Source organism: Toxotes jaculatrix, chromosome 13, assembly GCF_017976425.1.
Source record: "Toxotes jaculatrix isolate fToxJac2 chromosome 13, fToxJac2.pri, whole genome shotgun sequence".
Classification (NCBI taxonomy): domain Eukaryota; kingdom Metazoa; phylum Chordata; class Actinopteri; family Toxotidae; genus Toxotes; species Toxotes jaculatrix.
Genome location: NC_054406.1, coordinates 16,223,651 through 16,247,325, shown reverse-complemented (window position 1 = coordinate 16,247,325; position 23,675 = coordinate 16,223,651). Strand labels below are relative to the sequence as shown.

Below are 23,675 nucleotides of genomic sequence, written 5' to 3'. Positions count from 1 at the left end.
GAATAGTACAGTGTAAACTCTGCCAGTGGAAGATAAGGCCCTCACATTATAGGGGCCCATAGGAATAGTATGTTTATTTATAGACTGTACAGATACACAACGTGTGACTGTGATGAACCTGTAGAGTTTCAGAGGGCTTCAGAGGAAATACCTTCACTGGGGGTTGGATGTCTTATGAACGGCTGACGGAGCTTGATGACTCCGGATGAACGCAAGCAGCCATCGTGACCCGCCTTCAGATGGGCGGGGTTAAAGATGGGGTGAATGGACGTTGTAATGGGCGGGGCGCTCTAAAAATTACTACATCCACAGTCTGCTGCGCCGCATCTTAGATTTCAAACTGGTTATAAGCTACGAGGGTGTCTCTGGACCTGATTCCTCAAACCTTATCGGAAGACAGTTTGTTTGGTTTTCTTTTTTTGTGTGTATCAAGTTTTAAGCCAAGAAACCAGCGATCCTGCTATGGCCAAAGGAGAAGGAGGTGAACAATACTCCAGCGCTAGTTTATTGAACAAACCGGTCTGTTCGGATGGGATCAAGCTTGCCAGGAAGGTGAGTTCATTCATTACGTTAATTCAAAATTCTGGTCTAAATCACCTCGATAAGAAGGAAGAAGCTGCTGGGTTTTTATTTCTCTTTTCCACGGAGATAAGGGTTGAACATTGAATGAATGGAGCGCACCGGTAAATTGACATTTTAAAGGAGTGAGTCATGGGCGCGCACACTGCACATTGTCATATCTCTGCACAGGAGTTAAGCATAATTTCTCATTAGGGACTCAGTAAATAGTTAAACGGACGAAACGTTTATAAAAAATGATAAACAAACAAACAAAAAAACAAAACAAACAAAAAAAACCCCAATTAATTTCAGTCAAATCACCATTTCACCCTCCTCTGGTCTCATCTATATAACGAGACGTTCCTCAAATTACTTAAACCATACACACCAAAGCTTTGGACGGTGCTTGACACGGTTAAATATAGTAAGTTTAAGTCATAATTTTTGTTTGTAGACTGTAATCACAGAGGTTTTGGGTGCACTCACCCCAGCCACGCAGAGCTACATTTCTAAACGCCACTCCTCTCACTTACCGACTGCCTTAAAAAATATGCTCATGTTGCTCTTATGTCAGGACAGCTCTCCAAATTACATACCAGGCTATAGATATACAAGGCTGCACGGGCATGTCTCATTTGCATAATGCTGTCTCTAATGCGAGGGATTGCATTAATTAGGTGAAAGCTTGGAGTCAAACTGGAAATGTGAGTCGATTAAAAACAGATATAGGGTGTTGCCGACTAATAAAAAAAGGGGGCTATATAGGCTCCATCCTGCATTTCAATCTTACGAGGGATTCAGCTGCCAGATAGGTGTGTTTGTAATGCTGCGTTCACTGGCCTCTGTTAAATATCCTTCCACCTCTGAGTAAAACGACTCCAGTTCTATCACTTGGTACCATATATAAATTATAACAAAGCATTTAAGAGAACCAGATGTTTTCATCTGCCCCCCTGGTACAGAAATAATCTGACACTGTTGTAGCGAAATGGCGTGGAGAAATTGTTTTTGCATTAATTCACGGACATGGTTATGGGGTTGTTATGGAACAGAATACAAGCTTTCACTTTTCCTTTTTTTTTTCATGTGATCTCACCAACCAAGAGTCACCTCGCTTGTCAAAGGAAACCCCCTCTAAATTCGTTATATCGAGTTCACGTCTGAGAGTAATTCCCAAATTTCCCATATCCGTGAATGCAGCAGGAAGTACCCACCAAGGCGACGTGTCAAATACAGATGGTGCGGGAAGGGGATCATTTCCAAAAACCACATCCAAAATCAGTCTCTTCACCCTTCTGCCTTTCCCAGTGTGGACTATTCAAAGAATTTAACTTATCAAACTGCAGCTGAAGTCCAAAATGTATTGTATACCCTTGAGAAATTTGAAAAACCCACCCATTTCCAGGACATGCATCCATTCAGTGCATGTTATCTGTTTATAGTGATAACATATTATTACTGGTGCCACTGATAACAGAAGCAGTAGCCTTGGAGGGAGAAATAGAAGGCTATGTTTCACTGTTTCATGTCAGGTTTATGAAACACTGTAGGACCTTCTCATTAAATATATGGAATGAGAGGAACTGAATCTTTTTTCTTAAAATTTTTTTCAGAAAACTTCAACAGCTCTACTGTAAATGTTGTAATTAGGATGCATAAAGCACAAAGCACAGAGATAGTAGATGACAAAGTAGGTACAGTCGCTGCAGTGTATTTGTGAAACTAGGAGGGGCAAAAATGTATATAATCTTATGCATACACGTCAAACAGGTCTTCTGCACAGTGTGGGCCAAAAAATGTTCTGGTCGTGGGCCCTCGGCGGACAAAGACAGCTCTTTTAGTGACCGCTCTTTGCCCAGGTTAGAGCCTTATTGTGTAGTTTGAGGGGGAATGTGGGAACATCACATGGCGGGGCTAAGTTTGATCCACGAGGCCCTGCGTTCACTACCATGGAGACATGACCTAAATCACCAGATAGTCCAACTGTTGTAATGCCAACCATTGTGTTCATTCAGTTCGAATAACTGCTTCTGTGTTATGAAGGTGCTGGTTTCTCATTTCAGCCAGTGAGGGTTTTGTCACCTAGACAAAGGCATGGTTAGTTGTATCAACAAGACAGAGGCTGGTTTATTCAGTCACAGTCACGGTGATGTTTTGTGTTGTGGTCCGATTTAAGATGAGATGCCCATCAGTGACAAACAGAGAAATGTGCCTACAGATCAAGGTCATTTTCATAATCTGATGCCACTTTAAAACAGGTTTTAGGTTTTGTCTGGGGTGCTATTAACAGTAGCAGTAATTGGAAAACTGTACGACCAGCTGAACAGTGGACAGATTAGGCAGCACCAAACACAGCCTTTTGATTGGCCAGGGAGGAGGGTGTATTTTCACCCCTCTGTGGGTAATACATTGGTCCGAGCACTGGTCAAACTGGCAGCCATCCACTCGGGTGTTAAGTCATTTCAGGCTGCTGCCAAAGTGCTGTCACCCTGGCCTTTGGTGTGTGTGTGTGTGTGTCACAATGGTGTTGTCATGCCCTGACACTAATCAACAGAGATTTGTGTTGCCGTTACAATTTGTTTAGAGTGTGTCTGTTGAAGACATTATCACATCTACAGTGAAGAAAATGGAGAAGAATGAGTTCTTGTTAGAAAACTAAGGATTTCTTGTTTCTCAGTGGGTGTCCCCTGACTTCTGCCAAATATGCTACGTGATGATTAGCTTTTCGCCAGCTGCACTTTCTGGCTCTTAAGACACTTAAAGAATTTAGGCTACATGCCTTTGTCTTAATCTAAGGAAGAGGAGAGACTAAAAATTGAAAAGAATTATGGGTTGAGGATTAAACTGTTCAGAGAGAACTTGAGGAAGTTGCCTATTTATAAGCCAGGGGAATATAACTGTACACTGCTGTATTGCAGACACCGTGCTGAAGTTAAACTGCTGTTGTCAATGTTGCAGAATTGAACCCCTACTATAATTACATGGTCTAGGGCCTGCCAAAGCCTGAAAAGGTTTGTGGACAGCTGCAAATACTTAAGGACACTTTCTCCAAATGTAGGTTAATGTGTAATACGCCTTCATTTTCTAGGCAGTACATCTCAGGCAGACTGATCTCATATCTGCTATTGTGTCTGCACCTCTGTAAAATGTCCCTTTTCCTGGTTCCAAGAAGTTTAACTGTGTTTTTTCTGTTCTTTTTCCTTGTTATTTTTTTTCCCAGCATGAGCACAGGAACAGGTTGTCAATCTGCAACAAGATAAGCTATGCCATTGGTGGAGCACCCTACCAGATCACAGGATGTGCTCTGGGCTTCTTTCTGCAGATTTATCTACTGGATGTAGCTCAGGTGAGTTGGTTGAGATTACTTCATGTTCACTTCCATGTTCACACCTGTTCAGACATTCAGTGTCACTTTTATAACACAGTCCTAAATATAGCCACCCTCTTGTCCTTAACCCTGTGAGCCCGTACGTATCATATATGATACCCACATTTCTGGGACTCATTGCATCACCATCAAGCATAAACTTTGCATTTAACCCTTTTAGATGAACTCTTATGCTCGTATACTGACTCCTGGTGGACCCCCCTCACTTTTCCAAATGTTTTGACATGTGTGATACAAACAAAAAATATAATTAGAATTTATTTTTTTAATTATTTTTTTTTTACATTTTGTCAAAGGGACAAATAAAGAGTTCATATTTGAAAAATTAGAATTTTCTGACCATTCTTTCATAGTTCAGGTCTCACAGGGTTAAACGACCACCTTACTGGGGATGGCAACATACTTAGCGTCCACTGCTGTCCTTCCTAAACTCCATGCTATCCTGCCACAAGTAGGTGAGGTGGCATTTACAGTCTTGAGGGTACGGAGCTGTGCATGATCCTTCCTGTGCCCCCAAAGCCCTTCTTTCATACAGTTCATACAGTGCATGTACGGGACATTGTGACAGCTGAAGCTCACCAACAAAGGGTCTGATTGTCCTGGAAAAATGAAGATTCCCTCATCTTTCCATTACTGACTTTGTGATGGGGCTTCACTGTATAAGAAGGCTTACACGGGCTTGTTCTGAAAAGTGGAGGCAGGGGGTGACTGTAGCACGATGAGGAGCGGCTCGCTTTAATGGGCTCTGACACTAATCTGTTGAGGCCAAAATAATGTGTAAGTCAACCACTTCCCAGGGTTTAGCTTTGTCCAGCTACCAAGACTGTTGATTGAGAGTCTATTGGCTGACACAGCATGGTGCAGGTTGTACAGTCAGGAGTAGAGCATTCATGCTGCCTGGCTTCCACTCAGGCTTGTCTCTGCTGCACGTTGCTGGATGGACACCAGACAGGCTGAGCTTCCAAGTTTAAATAGTTTGTCAGCTTGCTCATGACATTCAGTTACCATGGAGTAATATTTATATGGTAGCAAAGGGATTGAACGTGTACCTGAAATTAATTTTTTTTTTTTTTCACGGTCACAGTTGCACTAATCTTTGTGTGTTCTACTTTCACAGCTGGATCCCTTCTATGCCTCCATCATCTTGTTCGTGGGTCGAGCATGGGACGCAGTGACCGACCCCACAGTGGGATTCCTGGTCTCCCGAAGCCCGTGGACACGTTTCGGGCGCATGCTGCCCTGGTAGGTCTTCACAGCAGTCTGATACTGTTTCACTTAATTCAGACAACTACATCTGCATTTTAGAGCTTTCTAAAAGTTTTCTGCTAAACCTTTTCCATTACCTTGTTGATAAAGCCCACTTATGTCATTGTAGCACCTCTTCTTATGTATTTGCTTTTTGAAATACTTATGGAGGGGGGAGGAGGGGGGGGGGGGGGCTGCTGTCATTCTTGGTGAGTCAGAGCTCAGGGTGGAAGTTTTCCAGCCATACACTGTACATGTGTCAGTGTTTGGGGGCCGGGCTTTGTACTGGGAATCACCAGTCATGTCCCAGAAGGGGTAACTATGGGTCATGCTGATGCAATTACTGCTGTACCACTTCCCATTGCCCACACATGCGTATATGTTCACTGGAGCTCCCTCCCCCCTTCTCCTTTTCACACACTCACTCGAGCACAACTGCTGCTATGAATACTGGCCGTAAAATAAACCAATGAAAAATGCCTCTAGGTGAAATGGACCAGGCTGGACTACTGAAGCCAACATGCAAAGGCACTAAGGCTTTTTTTTTTTTAACTAAACAAATATCAGGAGTTCCTGCAGCCACTGGTTTTTGTGCGTTTCCCACAGCATGGCCTTTGGCATGGCATTGACAAATATTACTCCTGCCTGCTACTGAGTCGGAGTCAGACACTGGAATCTCTGTATGTGAGCACAGAGAGCTCATTTTCAGCTAATAGGCATTTTGATAGTACTCTCATTTGTACAAATCGACCCTAAATTTTTTGGTTTAGACATTAAAAACAATTACACCAAGTATTTTAGGTTTTATTTCAGTTTGACCAATTAAATTTGGCCTCTCTCTGTCTCTCTGAAATCCTGAAGAGCAGCGTGGCCTGCAACAAAATGGATGTTAAGACATTGTCTGTGTCTGTGTGTGGCAGCCAGGCTGAGGGAGTGGGAGGCCTGTGACGCTTCAGGGCTTTTTCACTGAAAGGTTACTGACCCTTTTCTTTTTAGCCGCTTTATCCCCTCCCCCACACCTCTGCCTCTGAATATCTAAGCAACCTATTTGGATTTATCTGAGTTATACTCATGAATATTGGGTTGTGACTTTTGTTCACGGTTTCTTCATTGTCAAAAATTGCAGACTCCTCCTGTGACTGTAGGTCCGCGTCTGACGGGTATAATTCACACGGTTATGTGAGATAAGTGCGGTGTAGGGTGTCAGTTTGTGCTGCTGGTTATAGAAGTGGCAGCCAGCCTCTTGTCAGCAGTGAAGATGTTTTAGAGCTGCTGTCCTTTCAGTAGTAGCTGGGAACATGCAGAACCTCATGGAGTGATCAGGGCAGAAAATGGACCAGTGACGGAAAAGAGAGAGAGGAGGAAAGGTGAAGGTCTCAGAGGGTCTTGGCAGCTTTATAATGAGAACCACGGGGACGTGCAGGGCTCAGTGTTATGACAGCTTATTTGCTCCCTTGCCTGCTTGATTAAAAATATCATCTCCCCAGTTGCTTATGAAATGTGTGTGTCTCGTGTAAGAGGGAGCCACGGGTGGAAGGGGAACGCAGCCATTAAGATCCCCTTTGGTCCTCACCTCAGTTCCCTGTGTTAATGTTCCCGCGGGTGTGCCCACAGTGAGACTGTGTGCATAATTAATTCAGAGCACAAAGGAATTATCATCCTGTGCAGCTGTTTGGTTAGTGATTCCTGTGAAATGCCAGAAATGTACTTAAATTGTAAATAAAATAAAGCTGTGGTAGTTACAGATGTGCAAAATTCAGCTTTAATCAAGCTTAATCAGCTTGACATTGTGGAGAGTTGGTATATCATTATTGTGATTTTCAGCCAGCACTGAGATCTTGACATTTGAATCGATGTCTCTCAAAAGTGGGTCATTCTTCATGTTGCTCGTGCTAAGTGAGATATATCTCCCTCGTTTATTGTCAGAAATGGGGTGTGGTCGGGGGGGGGGGGGGGGGGGGCATTGTATGAGGAGCAGAGGATGGAGGAATGACTGGCATGCACGGTCACGTGACAAGTCGGTTCAGCCTTCAGATGAGGAGAAGAGCAGGGCGCCTGAAAGCAGGGAGGAAGCAGGAAAAAGACGCCTGCAGCTGCTCCATGTTTAAACCTCAGTGTTTCGGAAGTGGGGGCGGGGGGGACTTGTCAGGCTAGTTTCTCATTGGTCCAGCCCTCAACACACCACCTTGCCTCAGCCAATGGCGTCAGCTGAGAAGGCTCTGCTAGGATTTTTAAAGAGTGGCTGAGGAATTGAGGTTACTGCAGTTCAAGGTGCAGAATGAGGTTCTCTGTTACTGAGGAGCCACTGGTACAGTCACAAGTGACAGACTACACTGCTGTTTCTGTCATTTTCTAAACATGCATTTAAATTCATTTCTCCAAAGCATTCGTATCACACTCACCACTCTTCAACAAATGCTGTCTTGCCCAACATAAACTTAAAATTGAGTCAAGTTGGCTAAAGGTTAAGATGTGGGTGTTTTTTTTTCTCAGAAATTTCACATTTCACATTTATTTTTAATTTCCTTGATTTCTTAAGTTACTGTTGAGCCTGAAACCATGAAGTCAAGGCCTCAGGACCAGAGTGCTTTGCAGATTTCTCCTTTTATTACAGCTGTTCATTCATCCAGCCTAATGATGGCTGACAGACTTTACATACCAGCCTATAAGACAGGTTTTCCCAGTTAACAGCCACAAGACAAGCTATGATAAAGTCACCCCACCCCAGTCAGCAGGGCTATTTCAGAGGACATTTAAATATGATTCCAGTAGGGGCATGTGGACAGTACTTATATGTCCTACTGCGTCACTGCAGTCCTGCAAGCAAGCACAATGCAAGTCTCAGCTTGGCCTTGCAAACTGTTCAAGAATAGCATGTGCTGAAAAAGATGGGCATTTAAAGTTTCTGTTTTTCTTTTTTCTTTTTTTTGCTACCGTAGATAATTTTATCCACCTTTTAGGATGCTGGAATAAAACTTTAGAAAATCAAGTTTTTCTGACTCACAGACACACCTTCCCACTTTGGTAGATGTTCATGTCACACAGGAAATTAGCTTTAAAAATTCCTACGTGTACTGTCATCTCTAGATAAAAGCATCTGCTTTAACTTGCGTGCCAATGCTGAGTACACTCCCACAGTAACTTTCCACTTTTCCAAGTGTACAGTTAATCACATCACATGGATGAGGGAGCCCGCTGAATGCTGCTCCTCCTGACACTTCTTCCTTGAGAGATCATACAGTTCATGGAAGTTTGGCTGCAAATAGAATTAAGTTGAGTATCAGTGAGTCTGCCATGAAGCTGCTCCCTTTCTGAGCTCTTTGGCTGAATAGTAGCTGGTACCATGGCAAGAAAGTTGCATAACTTATATGACACGGACATTTATGTCACATGCGCATGCATGCTGTTGGTTGTAATCCATTGTCTTACACACCTGATGCATGAGTTCATATCCTTTCTCGTAAGGATGAATCACCCATGAATAGATGGACAAGCCAGTTTCTCCCAGCTTCCGGTGGTGCAGTCACTCTTAGAGTCAGATGAGAGCATGTGACCAGAAGAGGAAGTCGAATAGAGGGTCGGAGATGACCAAAGGAATTCCACTCCCACAGGATTTCTGCTGTTTTTTCCACGTAAAATGACGTCATGGTGTGAATTTACAGGATGTTAGACATGTAAGGAAAAGGTGGAGGCAGAGTACAGGATGGTACGGAATGCGTTTGCAAAAGTTAAACATGTTCTTATTCAAATGAGCACTGCAAACCCTTTCTCACACACGGGATAACCAACTCCCTGAACATCATTTATGTGACAAAAGCTGTGCTGATGCTAACAAGTTTGGCTTTGTTAAGCAACATTCCCCAATGTCATGTCCTATCATAACCCTCTGAACCACCCTTATACAAGCTTTACCTGTTCAGTGCACGTGAACACTGGGAACATTATGTCCCTGCTAATGTGAAAACAGTGTAAACAGTGAGAAAAAAATGAGGTAACTAAACTCATGTGAAACTTCGCTGAGGGAAAAGTTGGCACAGACTGAATGAAAGACACTCAAAGGGCCACAATTTGTTATGTAACGAGTGGCCCCTCTTTTCATTATTGTTTACAAAGTGAGAGTGTTTCACGCTCGAGGAGGATCACTTTTTCATCCACTGATGTTGTTGTTTACCTTCTCCTCGTTCCTCTCTCCCCTCTCCCTCCTGTCCATGTGTAGGATCCTGCTCTCAACCCCTCTGGCTGTTATTTCCTATTTCCTCATATGGTATGTTCCTCCCTTTGAGGATGGCAAAGTCATCTGGTACCTTTTCTTCTACTGCCTCTTCCAGAGCCTCCAAACTGTGAGTACCTGACACAGATCACACAGACACAGCTCTCAGTGAACACTCACTTGTTCCATATGTGCAATCCAAGGTCATGGAAATGTTTTGATTTCACAATACGATTTACAAAATCTACATCCTCTCACTCCCACAGTGACTCCTTCTTTTAAAATTAAATATGCATAACATCATGATAACATTTTGTCAGGAAATAATTTCATTTCATAATAGACAGGAGAAGGTTAGCTTACCTTAGCATAAAGACTGGAAACAGGAGGAAACAGCTCAACTGGCTCTGTGCAAAGGTAACAAGGTCCACGCACCAGCACATCCAAAGTTCACTAATTAACACTTTATTTCTTGTTGTAATGTACAAAAACTAAAGGGTAAAAACAACAATTTGCCCTTTTTACTAAGGGTTATGTGCCAGACTTTTATAAAGAATATACAGATATAAACAAAGCAGATGCAGTGTGTTAATTAGTGAGTTTGAGGGGTACTGCTAAGCAGACTTTGTTACCCCTGGACAGAGCCAGGCCAGCGGCTTCTCACTGTTTCCAGTCTTTGTGCAAAGCTAAGCTAACTGATGATTGCTTCATATTTACCTTACAGACATGAGAGTGGTGTCCATCAGCTCATTCATCTCTCTGCTAGAACACAAATAAAGAAATTTCTCATAATGTCAAACAGTTGTTTTAACTTGTTTTGATTTCTCTGCTTCACCAAAAGTGAACCAAAGAGCTGCATTAATTTTTTCTCACTTTTTTTTTTCTTCACCATCAGTGCTTCCACGTGCCATACTCTGCCCTCACCATGTTCATCAGCTCAGAGCAGAAAGAGAGAGACTCAGCCACTGCATACAGTGAGTATCACAGTCGGCATGTAAAATTATTATTTTCTAAATGAATCTCCTCACTAAAAAAAAAAAAAAAAAAAGATATTAACCGTGTCACTTACTCAGTGACTAAACGTCTCCAATGTTTCTTCCAATCAGGGATGACGGTGGAGGTTCTGGGCACTGTGCTCGGTACAGCTATCCAAGGGCAGATAGTAGGCATGGCCAACGCGCCCTGCCTCCCAGGACCCGGTGACATCGTGGCGGACCTGAACATCTCGGCCAACTCTGTTGGTCTCAATGACTCTGCACCTGTCATTTCCCTGGAGCACACGGTAAACACATTTATTTACATGTCATATGTTTGACAGTGAAGGTTAATAACAGATTAACTGTTCAAACAACATGGACTGATGAGTAAGGCTAAAGAAAGATCTGAGATACAAATTGTGTTTGCTAAGTGTCCTCCTCTGCTCTCATTCTCCTTATACAGAGAAAAGCCTACATGATTGCCTCCGGTATCATCTGCTCGATCTACGTCCTTTGTGCTCTTATCCTTTTCTTTGGTGTGAGAGAGCAAAAAGGTAAAAAGCATCAATCTCTACTCCTTCTGTTGGCTCGTATAAGCTTAAATTCAAAACTAAAATGAGTGGAAAAAAAAAATTCAAAAATAAGTTGTATATTGTCCAGTAAATGATGAGACTGAAAGGCAGATGCTCATGTAACATGAACCAAAAACGTTCCTGTTAGTAGGAATGAAAGAAGGAAGTGAGTGTCATGTTTTGCTTTGGCAGCTTTTGCTTTGTTTGGCATCTTTGTTCATTTTTTCCCATTTTTCCTCCTTTCAGAGTCTTTCCATCCCAGGTCAGAGCCCATGTCTTTCTTCCAGGGAATTAGGCTGGTGATGGGACACGGACCGTACGCCAAACTGGTCATGGTCTTCCTGTTTACCTCATTGGCTTTCATGGTGCGTAAAGAGACACACATAGACACGCACACATTTCCTATGGATTTAATCTATGTATGTCAATCACAGTCTTCAATCTCACTCTCTGTGTCTGCCCAATGTTTGTTTTTTTGGTTACTGAGTTCAACCAGTTTCTCTGATGTTAAATGTTGGGAGTCTCTGGCTGGTTTGTGCTACCAGCCAGAGTTTACTTGGCGGCTGCGAGGTTGGCCCGAGGTGTGTGTGTGTTTGTGTATTTGTGTGTACAGGTGGTAAAAGTTGACACTGAGTGTGTCTGTGTGCTTCGTCCCACAGCTCCTGGAGGGAAACTTTGCTCTATTCTGCAGCACCACGCTGGGCTTTAGGAACGACTTCCAGAATATTCTGCTGGTCATCATGGTGAGCACACACACACACACGCACACACATACACACACACACACCTACAGGTGGCATTTTCAGACACACAGAGATAGGTGCGCTGTTCCCACAGCAGTGACCGCATTTCTCACATCATCTGAAACCTTGGGCATCCCACTTGTGTGGAATAAGTTGAGCCATTAGTTTCAGAGTGCAGACAAAAGCTTCGGTCCCAGGGGCGAGCACATAAATTGTCTCCAGTTACAAAGCCACTCTGTGCTGGGTTAGAAAGCAGTGTCTGCTGGCTGCCCATTTCCATGATGTGTGTCGACTCTTCATTGCTCTGCCTGAATGGCATCACATTCCCACAGACAGTGAAGGAGCCACATTTGCCTCTCCTTTCATGTCATTGCCCCCCTTTTACATAAACATGCAACCCAAGAGGAATTTTCACATATCAAAGAATCGCTCAGCTTTCAGTCCCCGACAGGTATTAATCCTAATTAATCCAAAGATGTGCCTACTGTAGCACTCACAGCAGAACTGTACGGGGTGAGAAAGTACAGGTTAAAGAGGTTGAAAAGATTACATGCTTTGATCCTTTACTTTATGGAAAGGATTATGGAGCCAAGGCACTGACCTTTTTAAAAGTACATTTATTTAGTGGAATGACTTTTTAGAGGCCTCAACAATGTGAGCTTTCAGAGAAACTGCTCCTTATGTGGGTACTGTAGCACTTAATCAGCACTAAGAGATCCTAATCCTCACCCTTGGTAATTTGATGAGATGGCAGACTAATCTGAGAGGCTCAGCTCTCATTAGAACAAAGATAAGTGACACAAATCAAACTAACAGGCATTATATAAGGTCACGTAACCCAAACTGGTTGCCAGTTAGAGGATGGAAACGATAATGGTCAAATGTAATGAAACATTGTGTGAGAGCGGTGGGGAGTTCATCAAATACCAACAAACAAAAAGAGCCTTGTGTGCTCCCTTTTTTGCCAGTGTGAGGCACGTTGCAGAAAGCATGCTGTACGGCACACTGTTCTCCAGCCTCAACGCTGCACAGCATATGAGCACACTTTCAAGGGCTGGAGAGTGTTTGTGCGAGAGGAGTAGCCGTGTTGTGCTCCCTAGATTCATTTTGCAGGAACCACGCAGTAGTGGAAAACCTGCTTTATGAGTTCTGTGAATAAAGATAAAGCTGAAGACGCATAAACAGATAAAGACATTTTATTTCGAAGAAGACTGATAAAGCTGTTGGGTGTTACAGGGAAGTGGTGGTTTTGAAGACTCAGTTCAAGGGCATACATATTGCTGTTACACCACAGCAAAAAAATAATCTTGTATGTGCAAACGGGAAGGAAATGAAATTGTGGTGTGTGTGTGTGTGTGCGCTCATAATATTGCTGCTATGTACATCACTGAACAATTCTTGTACAATGGGCGTCTTGCAATATGTTTTGGGGGAGGGGGGGTCAGGGGGAGGGGTTTTGAGTGTGTTTGTTTTCTTTTTCTTAGTACTTATCTAGTATTTATCATTACAATTTTATTTTTTTTATGTTGACCTTCACTCTGATCCCAGGAAATGCTCTCATTTTGTCTGCACTGCAGTTGTATGTAGGGCAAAGTGACAATAAAGCCTGATTTGATCTGATGAAACCTCATAAAACACATGATGACAGTTGCCACAGACCACTGTCATCGTAACAGAGATGGACCAGGCAGTGATGCAGGTCAGTTTATCTCTCAGGTTAGAGTTTCACTCATATCCATAAGAAAAAGTGGTGGAAAAACACGGTTGTGCCGATGCTTTCCGTTATCTTTACCTTAGTCAAACACTGAGGGGTCAGAGGTCATCCTGATCTACATGAGCCCTACGCCCCCCTGTAGAGTTGTTAGGATGACCCCTGTGGAATTTTGCATCACATTGAGCTCAGATTTGTTTTGGGAAGAGCCGTGGAAGTCGTGTTATCTTCCACCGTCACTGTTGTGTTTGGCAGATATGAGAGGTCAGGGGTGCCTCTGCCTCACCACGCTTCGTCTGAAGTGGAAGTTGAAGCATTTTGAGAATGCACCTAATGTCATTCTGCTTTACTGTTACGCAACCGGACACAGAGGATGATCCTGCTTCTTGCTTTTTCAGAATCACACTAACCTGTCATGAGGGGCCTTTTGTGGAATTTACTGGAGTTTGTTTCAGTTTCCAGTGTTTCAGCGTGAAAAACAAAACAGCTGGTTTACCAAAATTAATAGGAATGTTTTTTTTTTCTTTTTTTCCCCCTTACAGCTTTCCGCTACCCTGGCCATCCCCTTCTGGCAGTGGTTCCTCACTCGCTTTGGGAAAAAGACTGCGGTTTATGCTGGCACCTTGGTAAGGCCCACAGTCAAATCTGAACACCACTTCTAAGAAGTGAGATTGACAGGAATTAAGTGTGAGAATTTGTTTTGGGAAGGAAATCTCTGAAGGACAGCCAATCTAATGTGTTTTAGTGGTCTAATATACTTCTGTTTTTTTTTTTCAGGCTGTGGTTCCCTTCATGATCCTGGTGGTGTGTCTGAAGAGTAACCTGATTGTTACTTACATTGTCTCCTTTGCTTCTGGGGTCGGAGTGGCCGCGGCCTTCCTGCTGCCCTGGTAAGACCCGCTGCTGCCCCGGGGCTGGCTTTGACATTGAGTATCATCAGGTGTGTAGGTTGTAAAACCAATTCTGACTCTAACTTGTTCTCTCAGGTCCATGTTGCCTGATGCTGTCGACGACTTCCAAGTGCAGAACCCTAACTCCACCGGCCACGAAGCTCTGTTTTATTCCTTCTACGTTTTCTTCACCAAGTTCGCCTCTGGAGTCTCCCTGGGAATCTCCACTCTCAGTTTAGAGTAAGTACTTCTGTGAACACACACAAACACAAACACAACCTATATTGTAAACATTTTGTAGGGCATTAAGTCTTTTTTAAAAAATCCAGTATACTGGGGCACAGTAAAAAAAAAAAAAGTCAGAATGAGACTAATCCAAATCTCCCAGCACCCAAATCCCACATCAAAGCAAGGAATTCCTTTTGCTTTCATTTGATTAAGTTCAGTAAGGCTGTAGTGTGCGTGTGATGTCTGCACGCATCACATGACTGACTTTTCTGCAGCGATGGCCTTTGATCAGCAATTTTACCTTAATATCAAGATCTTGGCTTTACCAAAAAATAGATTTTGATAGTCTATGTTTCTATGGAACATTAAAGCTCTGCGCTGCAGTAGGATGTGAAATACTTATGTTTTCAGCTTCATAATTCTCTGTCTTTTTTTCTTTGTCTTTTTAGTTTTGCAGGCTACATCAGTAGAGGCTGCTCTCAACCACAGGAAGTGCATTTAACCTTGAAACTGCTAGTGTCTGCCGCCCCCATAGCCCTTATCATTATCGGCCTTTTCATTTTGTACTCTTACCCAATCGATGAGGAGAGGAGGCAAGGCAACCGCAAACTGCTACAGGAACAGAGGTAAGGCTGCAAACTGAAACCCTCTACTCTACTTTATGTGCCTGAGGAGCAAATCCTCCAACTGAAGACACTCTTGCTTTCTTGCAGGGACAACGAGACCGATTCAGAAACAGACTCGACAGAGCTGGCCAACGTGGTCTAGGATGTTTTAGAAGACCCACGGACCAATGGGGTGATCGACTGGCATTTTGCACTGGGGCAGGACCAACGGACTTGGGCTTGTTGGATCATACAGACATTGCCTTGTCCAATCACACTGCTGCTGTTCCACGTCATGAAATTTACTTTTACGCTTTTGTTCAGTCTGATCTCAAAAGCCTTACTTTTTGTATATCATACAACTTCTGAGTACGGTGGACGAAACGTTTTTTAAAGGTTGGTCTCGAACCTCAGTTTAAACTGCACAAAACCATGATGGTGATTGTGCTTTGTCGGTGTTGCCATTATTGGTGCTACTCGCTGGAACTGAACAGTTTGCATCCTCTTACATGTAACAACCAACATTAATGACCTTAAGCACTGCGCTACAACAACTTCATAGCTAAGAGATGTAAACATTGTAAGAAACTTGAACAAACAGCGATGACGCCTTAATCTCAGCCCTGTTTTGGGGTTAAAAATCCAAAACTGATACTTGTGTCAGTCCTGAGTCATTGACTTGTTGTGTATTTTGAACATGTTTAAATGTTTTCTTGTGTAATTATACTGTTTCTCCTCATAGTTTACAGAAACCAGTCAGCCAGTTTCCATCTCATTCCCATCCCACATGCTTTTTTTGAAATAATGGTCAGACAGTAACAGCTTTGCTCTGGCTCATCTGACTTCCACACAATAACACTGAAACCACTACATTAGTAAAAGCATTTAGTTTGCACACATGACTGCAATGTCTATCCAGCAGTTCCGTTATTTACATTTCATTTATTGAACAGCTACTGTGGAAAAGCTTCTTTCTTTCTGAATGCTTTCATTTCCTTAACATTGAGCAAAACAGTGATTACAGCCGGTACTAATTTAGTCATATCATTATTTAAATATTTATTAGCTTTGATTTGACAGTTTATGAATTGTTCGCTGGAACGTTTCTTGCAGTATTTAAAAGTATTTAAAGCCGGTAAGGTTATTCCAACTAAATTAAGAATGATGAAAATGGTGTGGGAGTCAAATTTTAAAACATTTACACGCCTTTTAATGCATGTTTCCATTGCTACTGTCTTTGCTCCATATGCATTCAAAAAGGGAAGCATATATTAATTGTATAAAGAAGATTGGAAGATGGGGAATGAACTTCTTGTAGTACCCCCTTTTTTTGTGTATGTATATAAATGTGTGTTTACTGATGAAACCACCGGGATGCTTTGTGATCATCTCAGTCCCTGTCATTATAATGAGAATTGGCATATTTCATATCTGTTGATATGGAAATGTGTACACACAGTGTCATATGTTATACATACTATTACAACTTCAACATGTTGTTTCTGACAACTGACTTTTGGATATGAAAATGTTAATATTCACTGACTTTATTCTTTTTTTGAAATTTTTTTTTCTCATAAGATGCTCCTTATATCCCTCGTACTGGATACTGTATGTGCCAACATGGTGCCATTATCACCCACAAACCCTGTTATAATTGTACATCCTGTAAATCTCATCTTGTTTTATTTTGTCAGCATTGTGTCTTTTATGACCCTGTGAACTTCCCTCATGACTCTTGAGGCTGTAGCCAAATGTGTGAGCTTTAATCCCACAGGGATGCACACAAGCCTTGTGTACATGCCTCCTGTGCATATGTATATATTGTACGTAAACCTGTAAATATCCTTAATATTTGTGGCTGTGAATGAAATGAACCCTTGTACATTGTACTGTAGTTATTTAAGGAAAAGGTGTTGAGACTGAAAAAGATGTTGTTAATAAACACTAATTTACAAGTGTACTGTGAATGAGCTGTCAGCATGTCTTTACTTGAAACATCTACATAATACCAGCTGGAGCCATTTCAAACAAGAAGAAAAGTGAGAAGATATGTTTAACGTGTGTACTCTTATATCACACATGCATTGTGACATAGCATAAAATAAACATAAACATAAAATTATTTATGCCATAATTTATGCCATTAATCACCTTTGACATGATGTGTTGAAATAATTTAAATATTCTGAGTGTTACTGAAAAAGAATATTTCAGGTTTTCCTAACCATTGATACACTGGGTATTATTCATTGGACACCACTGCCATCTAGTGTTCAATTCATTTAAAGACCATTGACAAGCAAAAAATAAAAAAATAAAAATAAAACTAATTAAAACATAAGCTTAAAGTTGTGCCACAAACTATTTAGAGCTATTTAAAAAGTCTCATCAACGAAAGAATGTTTTATATCATGTCATTCACTACTTGAACCTTTTAACATGAGGATATATCACATTTGTCATATCATCAGATCCACTCTGAGTTCCGTTGTAGTGAGGAGTGCAATCGATATCCTATTAGTTTCTCATTGTTTTCACTGTACAGGTTATAGGTGTGTTGTGGTGCTTTTTAGCATTTGTGCTTGATGATCACAAAACAAGAGTTCATGTGAACGCAGTGACGACTTCCTTCGGAGCTTGTGCGCCTTTATTTTGAAGGCAGAACGCTGAAGCCGGAAGTGTTTTACTCTGTTAGCATCCAGCGGTGAGTTGGAGCGCTAACATTTTATCACTTAATTCTGGGTCTTCGTGCTTCAAAGTCTGTCTACAACGGCGACGTTAGCTTGACTATCAACATAACGTAAACAAGCAACGTTAACGGCGACATTTGTCTCCTTCATGGACTGAAGCCTTCATTTACTCCGCTCGCTGCTAAGCTGACATGGCTGCCAACCCTCCTGGACAAGGCTTTCAGAACAAGACCCGGGTGGCCATCCTGGCGGAGCTGGACAAGGAGAAGAGGCGGCTGTTGCAGAGCCAGTCCATGAACAGCCCGGGGGCCAACATCCCCCTGTCGTCCAGACCGAGCCTGAAGGAAGTGAGGGACAGCGCGGAGCAGCAGCACATCGCCGCCCAACAGAAGGCCGCTCTTCAGCACGCTCACGTCCACTCCTCGGGCTTCTTCATCACTCAGGACTCGTCGTTTGGGAACCTCATCCTCCCGGTGCTACCCCGATTGGAGCCGGACTTTTGACTCTGAACGTCCCGACACATAGTGACCAGTGGACAGTGGCAACAGCTCACATGCCAACTTATACCTGTCATGTTGTTTCTCTGTTATATGCGACCGGTGTCTTGTAATCAGTCTAATGGTGATTTAAACATTCAAATTAACCTCACTGACAGAATAAAACATGTTATTTGAACGCACTGAATCAGTGTTGCTCCATTTCCAGGGATATAGTTTGGAAATCTGGGTCCCCAGGAAGCAGAGGGGCTGTCAGTCCCTCTGTATTTATTTTTTCTAATTATACAGGCACAATTACCTTTCGTTTAACTGATGACTTTTACCTGTTTTCAAGAACCCGTGTCAGCGCCTTGAAAGTGTAATAACACATCCTGGGCTGTAACAAGGAGTGCTATTTAAATAAGAGAGAGTTAATTGCTTATAAACAGAGCTAGGTAATGATAGAGAAAATCTAGTTTTAAAACCTTATTATTTTACTTTATATTGTGCTTGCATGCTGCATCTGTTGTGATGAATCAAATCAATCATATAGCACTTCCAAACCCAAAACTACTTAGGAATAACACTTGTCCTACCTACCTACTTTTGTCAAGCTCACGGTAATTACCTGACACTGACAGCCGTGGAAAACATGTTCATTTCAGTAAATATTTGACTTCAACGGAAATTACAGGCTCTGCGATCTACACTCGATTGCTTTCCCCTGGAGTCCTCAGTGAGTCGATAGCAGAGCTGACGCTGTCGCTGATGCAACACACTGACTGGTCCACCCTGCCGGCTTCCCTCACACACGTCTCGTTGTTAGAAGTCAGGTTTTGAGGTAAGTCAGCAGGTCGTACAGAGTGGCTTTATGGGTAGAGTAATATTGCCGTCATGTGAACTGAAAATATAGCCAATAAACAGGTCGTAGTTTTAACCCGAAACTGCAGCTAGGTAACGGTAGCTGCACATGTCCCCCAGACATGTTGCTGGCTAGCTACGTAGCCTTAGCTGGCTCGCTGATTCATAATCAGCTTGACGTTTCTACAAGCCCCAGGTCAATTTAACGTTAACGTCGCCTTTATCAGCGGCAGATGAAGGTGATATAACCTGACTACGGCGTTTTACTAAATGCTATGGTCGTCTGGTAAAATCGACATGTAGGCAGTCCAATAAGTTGCAGTGGCTTTTTTTCTTAAAAGGTCCAAATTTAGGATAGAGTCATGCAGTTTGCCGTCGCCCACTGTGGCGTGGTTTTAGTGAAAGGAAAACAGCCCTGAGAAATGTTACCGTGATGTTTATCTGTCTGTCGCCAAGGGCAACATTAAAGTGAAAGTGATTTGTAGGAAATTGAACTCACCTATGCTCCAGAAAGACACAATAAAATGAAGCTGCTGCTACTGCTGCCGTCCACTCATAACAATGCTTGAACTGCTGTCCTTCCAGTCAGAAAGCCCTGAGCCATGGCAGATCAGCTGAGTCCGGATGAGAAGTTCGACCTCATCACTAGGAACCTTCAGGTGGGAGAGAGACAAAGAAATAAAGACACATATACTCACTGCCACTGAAGTCTGCCTGTAGCTTCTGGTCTCATGAATCTCTGACTGTGGGTATGTGTTTGTGTTGAAACGTGTGTTTTTGTAGGAGGTCCTCGGAGAGGAGAAGCTGAAGCAGGTTCTTCAGGAGAGAGAGCTGAAAGTTTACTGGGGCACAGCGACCACAGGCAAACCCCATGTTGCTTACTTTGTCCCCATGTCCAAGATAGCAGACTTCCTCAAGGCTGGATGTGAGGTGGGTACATCCCATTGAGCATCATATCTGTCTTTGAGAATTTGATTGAATCTGGACTTCCTGCTTACTGTATCTTACATGCATGCTTTTTGTTTCTTTTCCTTTTCCTCAGGTCACTATTCTGTTTGCAGACCTGCATGCCTACCTGGACAACATGAAAGCCCCCTGGGAGCTGCTGGAGCTCAGAGTGCAGTACTACGAACAGGTGATCAAGGCCATGTTGGAGAGCATCGGTGTCCCTCTGGAAAAACTCAAGTTTGTCAAAGGAACTGACTACCAGCTCAGCAGGTCAGCTGTGCCGACGCTACTCCCAGACTCTCTTGACATGTTTGTGTGTGACTTTACATTTTCTGAGCTGCAACTTGCACTTAAACTAATGTTTTAGATCTTTGTTTCCATTTCAGAGAGTACTCTCTGGATGTGTACCGCCTGTCCTCCATGGTGACAGAGCATGACGCTAAGAAGGCTGGAGCCGAGGTTGTCAAACAGGTGGAGCATCCTCTGCTGAGTGGTCTGCTCTACCCTGGACTGCAGGTAATAACACTGTTATTATTAGATGGAGAATAAGTGTCCACTGCAGCAGTGAATGTGACACGTCTTTGTCCTCAGGCTCTGGATGAGGAGTACCTGAAGGTGGATGCCCAGTTTGGAGGAGTTGACCAGAGGAAGATTTTCACCCTGGCAGAGAAGGTACCATCTCCCTCCTTCTTAACCCTGTCTTCCCTACATCACTGACTCTTCTTACCTCCTCTCTTACACTTTCAGCATATACTTTATGAATAAGATCTATAAAATCTAAACAGTAACTGAAGCTTTTGGTTTTGTCTCCAGTACTTGCCGTCTCTTGGCTATGCTAAACGTGCCCATCTGATGAACCCAATGGTACCAGGACTGACAGGGTCCAAGATGAGCTCTTCAGAAGAAGTAAGGCTGCAGAGACAGTAGTTGTCAGAAGAAAAAAACATGATAAGAAGTGACTATTCGTATGTGCACTTTTCTTCATGCTTGTGGCAAGTCATTGCTTTATCTCTTTGTGGCTACAGGAGTCAAAGATTGATCTACTGGACTCCAAGGAGGATGTGAAGAAGAAGCTGAAGAAGGCCTTCTGTGAGCCAGGCAACATCCAGAACAACGGAGTCCTCTCCTTTGTCAAACATGTCCTCTTCCCTCTACGTGGAGGTAGAAACCTAATCCTTTGATCTCCCGCCATCCTCCTATCTTCCATGAATCCACCAAGATTTGAATTGAGTTGATATTTTGGGTCCATGTGTGTTTCAGAGTTCTGCATCAAAAGAGACCCCAAGTGGGGTGGAGACAAAGTCTACAGTGTGTTTGAAGATGTGGAGAAGGACTTTGCTGAGGAGGTAAAGTACCTAACCCTAACTCTTCTTAAATTATATCTCAATTTTTGTCTTCATGTCTAATCATTGGTGATCCCTGTTCTTGTTAGGCGATCCATCCTGGAGACCTGAAGGCCTCAGTGGAAGTTGCACTAAACCAGCTGCTGGATCCAATCAGGAAGAAGTTTGAGTCACCTGAGCTCCGCAAGCTCACCAACTTGGCCTATCCTGACCCCTCAAAGACAAGTCCGTGTTTCACCCACTATCTTCATTGTGTCTTCTTCTTATATGAATTCCATTCCTTCAGCCAAAATATAGCAGAAAGATTAGTTTGCATTAAATGGGCTGTCAATTCGCTACATGAGGAGACTTATTGCCATTTATATGTGTGTGTATGTGTGATTAGAAGCAGGAGGGAAAGGGGCCAAGGCAGGAGGAGGAGGTGGAGGAGGAGAGGACGATGAGCTGGCCCCCTCCAGACTGGACGTCAGAGTGGGCAAGATCATCAGTGTGGAGAAGGTGGGAGATTCAGATGTCACTTGATGTCAGATCAGCTGGTCGATGTATATAACCTGAGCACCAGTATTACAGCCCTCCTTCTCTGTGTTCACATTGGTTTCTTCTCCGTCCAACTTTCAGCATCCAGACGCTGATTCGCTGTACCTGGAGAAGATCGACGTCGGTGAGGCGGAGCCAAGAACGGTAGTCAGCGGGCTGGTGGCCTACATTTCACAAGAGGAGCTGCAGGACAGAATGGTGCTGGTGCTGTGCAATCTGAAACCCCAGAAGATGCGAGGGATTGAGTCTCAAGCCATGCTGCTGTGTGCCTCTATGTGAGTGCAATTTCTTTTTTCTTTTTTTTTTTTGCATAAAGACAGAAAGAGCTTGTCCCTCAGCCCTATCTTCTAAATTCTTCACGCTCTGTGATTGGCTAATTTCTAGTGAAGGGGAGCCCAGGAGGGTGGAGCCTCTAGACCCTCCAGAGGGTTCGTCGCCAGGGGAACGGGTCTTCGTGGAGGGATACGAGACAGGCAAAGCAGACGACAGACTCAACCCAAAGAAGAAGGTGTGGGAGAAGCTACAGGTACGTTTCAGTCAGATTATACTTTCACTTTATATGTCTGTTAAATGAAAGTATAATCTGTGTCTGTTGTGAAAAAATAACACAGTAAATGCTACCAGTTCAGTTTTTAATTTATACTTAAAATAAGGACCAACATGTTAATATTTAGCAACATTTTTCCAAAATGCAATAATGGACTAAAAACAATCACCTGTAGGAGGATGTTCTGCTCATTGATCTAATTCTTCTTCTGTCTTTTCCCAGGTGGACCTGAACATATCAGATGAGTGTGTAGCTCAGTGGAAAGACAAGCAGCTGATGACCAAACTGGGACAGATCACATGTAAGACACTGAAAGGAGGAAACATCAGTTAAACACACACATTTACATTCACCACTGAAGCTGCTGCTGCTGCCGGCCACTTTACAACAAGAACACACTCATCACCAAATTTCCATGGCAACAACGGTCAAACTTCATCTGGATGTTTTCCTGGAGAATGATGGGACATCGATGCCAAAAGTCTCATACGCTTCAGACTAACTGTCAAATTCTAACCTTGCTTTGACTTTATTAGGAAAAATATATGTAATTCCTGTAAACACAAGCCACTTGCAACAAGAATAATGTAACTAATCAACCTCTGATTCATTCATTTCTCTTTTTTATTTACTGGGCAGTGATGGTTTTAATGATGCACTTAAATGTACAAGTAACAACAAATGTTCTGCAAATCAGAGATAACTGGGCCCATTGAGATAAAGAAGGATCGATTGCTTGAATATTGAAGTACCAGTTTCTCATTCCTGGAAGCAGCCCATTAAGGAATCTCAGGTGTTTAAAAAGGGACTTAATGTTTCAGTAATTTTCCTGGGTAAAATTGCTCTGTGTTGTTTGCCTTTGTGGTAACTGTCAAGGCAATGTCAGGCAATTTGCCAAACCTAATTAGTAAGAACAGTTTTATGGGTTTCAGACATCACATGTGTCGATAAATATCTATTTGCCTTGTGCTGTAGGACGGTTGCATTGGGGGTAATGCTGTACAGTAATCACTATCTGGACATTAACTGTCATAACCAAATGATGCATCATCTTGAATATGAAATAAATACTGAATTTTGTGGTCTGCAGTCTGTTTGTGCTGGAAGAGAGAAGTGTGTTAAATAACATGGTAACTCTTC

The 23,675-nt window shown here is 42.8% G+C and overlaps 3 protein-coding genes across 3 annotated transcripts; all 3 read left to right on the top strand.

Annotated features, from left to right (window-relative positions):
* Positions 1-327: 327 nt before the first annotated feature.
* mfsd2ab (major facilitator superfamily domain containing 2ab) lies at positions 328-17,100 on the top strand. The gene is made up of 14 exons (XM_041053604.1): positions 328-552; positions 3,782-3,907; positions 5,067-5,191; positions 9,411-9,534; positions 10,300-10,378; positions 10,511-10,686; positions 10,845-10,935; positions 11,200-11,318; positions 11,613-11,696; positions 13,950-14,033; positions 14,185-14,297; positions 14,394-14,537; positions 14,975-15,151; positions 15,239-17,100. The coding sequence occupies exons 1-14, from the start codon at positions 463-465 to the stop codon at positions 15,291-15,293; spliced, it is 1,587 nt and encodes a 528-aa protein (XP_040909538.1). The 5' UTR covers positions 328-462; the 3' UTR covers positions 15,294-17,100.
* Positions 17,101-17,800: 700 nt separating this feature from the next.
* LOC121192029 (SOSS complex subunit C-like) lies at positions 17,801-18,496 on the top strand. Its single transcript, XM_041053570.1, has one exon. It carries the CDS (start codon positions 18,015-18,017, stop codon positions 18,324-18,326), a length of 312 nt encoding a protein of 103 aa, XP_040909504.1. The 5' UTR covers positions 17,801-18,014; the 3' UTR covers positions 18,327-18,496.
* A 510-nt stretch (positions 18,497-19,006) lies between these two features.
* yars1 (tyrosyl-tRNA synthetase 1) lies at positions 19,007-23,589 on the top strand. The gene is made up of 14 exons (XM_041053003.1): positions 19,007-19,140; positions 19,746-19,819; positions 19,944-20,090; positions 20,203-20,378; positions 20,495-20,624; positions 20,700-20,780; positions 20,922-21,014; positions 21,134-21,269; positions 21,369-21,454; positions 21,541-21,676; positions 21,837-21,949; positions 22,070-22,263; positions 22,373-22,514; positions 22,758-23,589. Exons 2-14 carry the CDS (start codon positions 19,763-19,765, stop codon positions 22,866-22,868), a joined length of 1,602 nt encoding a protein of 533 aa, XP_040908937.1. The 5' UTR covers positions 19,007-19,140; positions 19,746-19,762; the 3' UTR covers positions 22,869-23,589.
* The last annotated feature ends 86 nt before the right edge of the window (positions 23,590-23,675 follow it).

Bases quoted from the DNA above. Each gene is read 5' to 3' on its own strand.
- LOC121192029 (XM_041053570.1), top strand. From the start codon at position 18,015: ATGGCTGCCAACCCTCCTGGACAAGGCTTTCAGAACAAGACCCGGGTG.
- yars1 (XM_041053003.1), top strand. From the start codon at position 19,763: ATGGCAGATCAGCTGAGTCCGGATGAGAAGTTCGACCTCATCACTAGG. The intron at 21,950-22,069 runs GTGGGAGATTCA...TCCAACTTTCAG, and splicing joins AGATCATCAGTGTGGAGAAG to CATCCAGACGCTGATTCGCT. The intron at 22,515-22,757 runs GTACGTTTCAGT...GTCTTTTCCCAG, and splicing joins AGGTGTGGGAGAAGCTACAG to GTGGACCTGAACATATCAGA.
- mfsd2ab (XM_041053604.1), top strand. From the start codon at position 463: ATGGCCAAAGGAGAAGGAGGTGAACAATACTCCAGCGCTAGTTTATTG. The intron at 10,379-10,510 runs GTGAGTATCACA...TCTTCCAATCAG, and splicing joins AGACTCAGCCACTGCATACA to GGATGACGGTGGAGGTTCTG. The intron at 11,319-11,612 runs GTGCGTAAAGAG...TTCGTCCCACAG, and splicing joins TTACCTCATTGGCTTTCATG to CTCCTGGAGGGAAACTTTGC.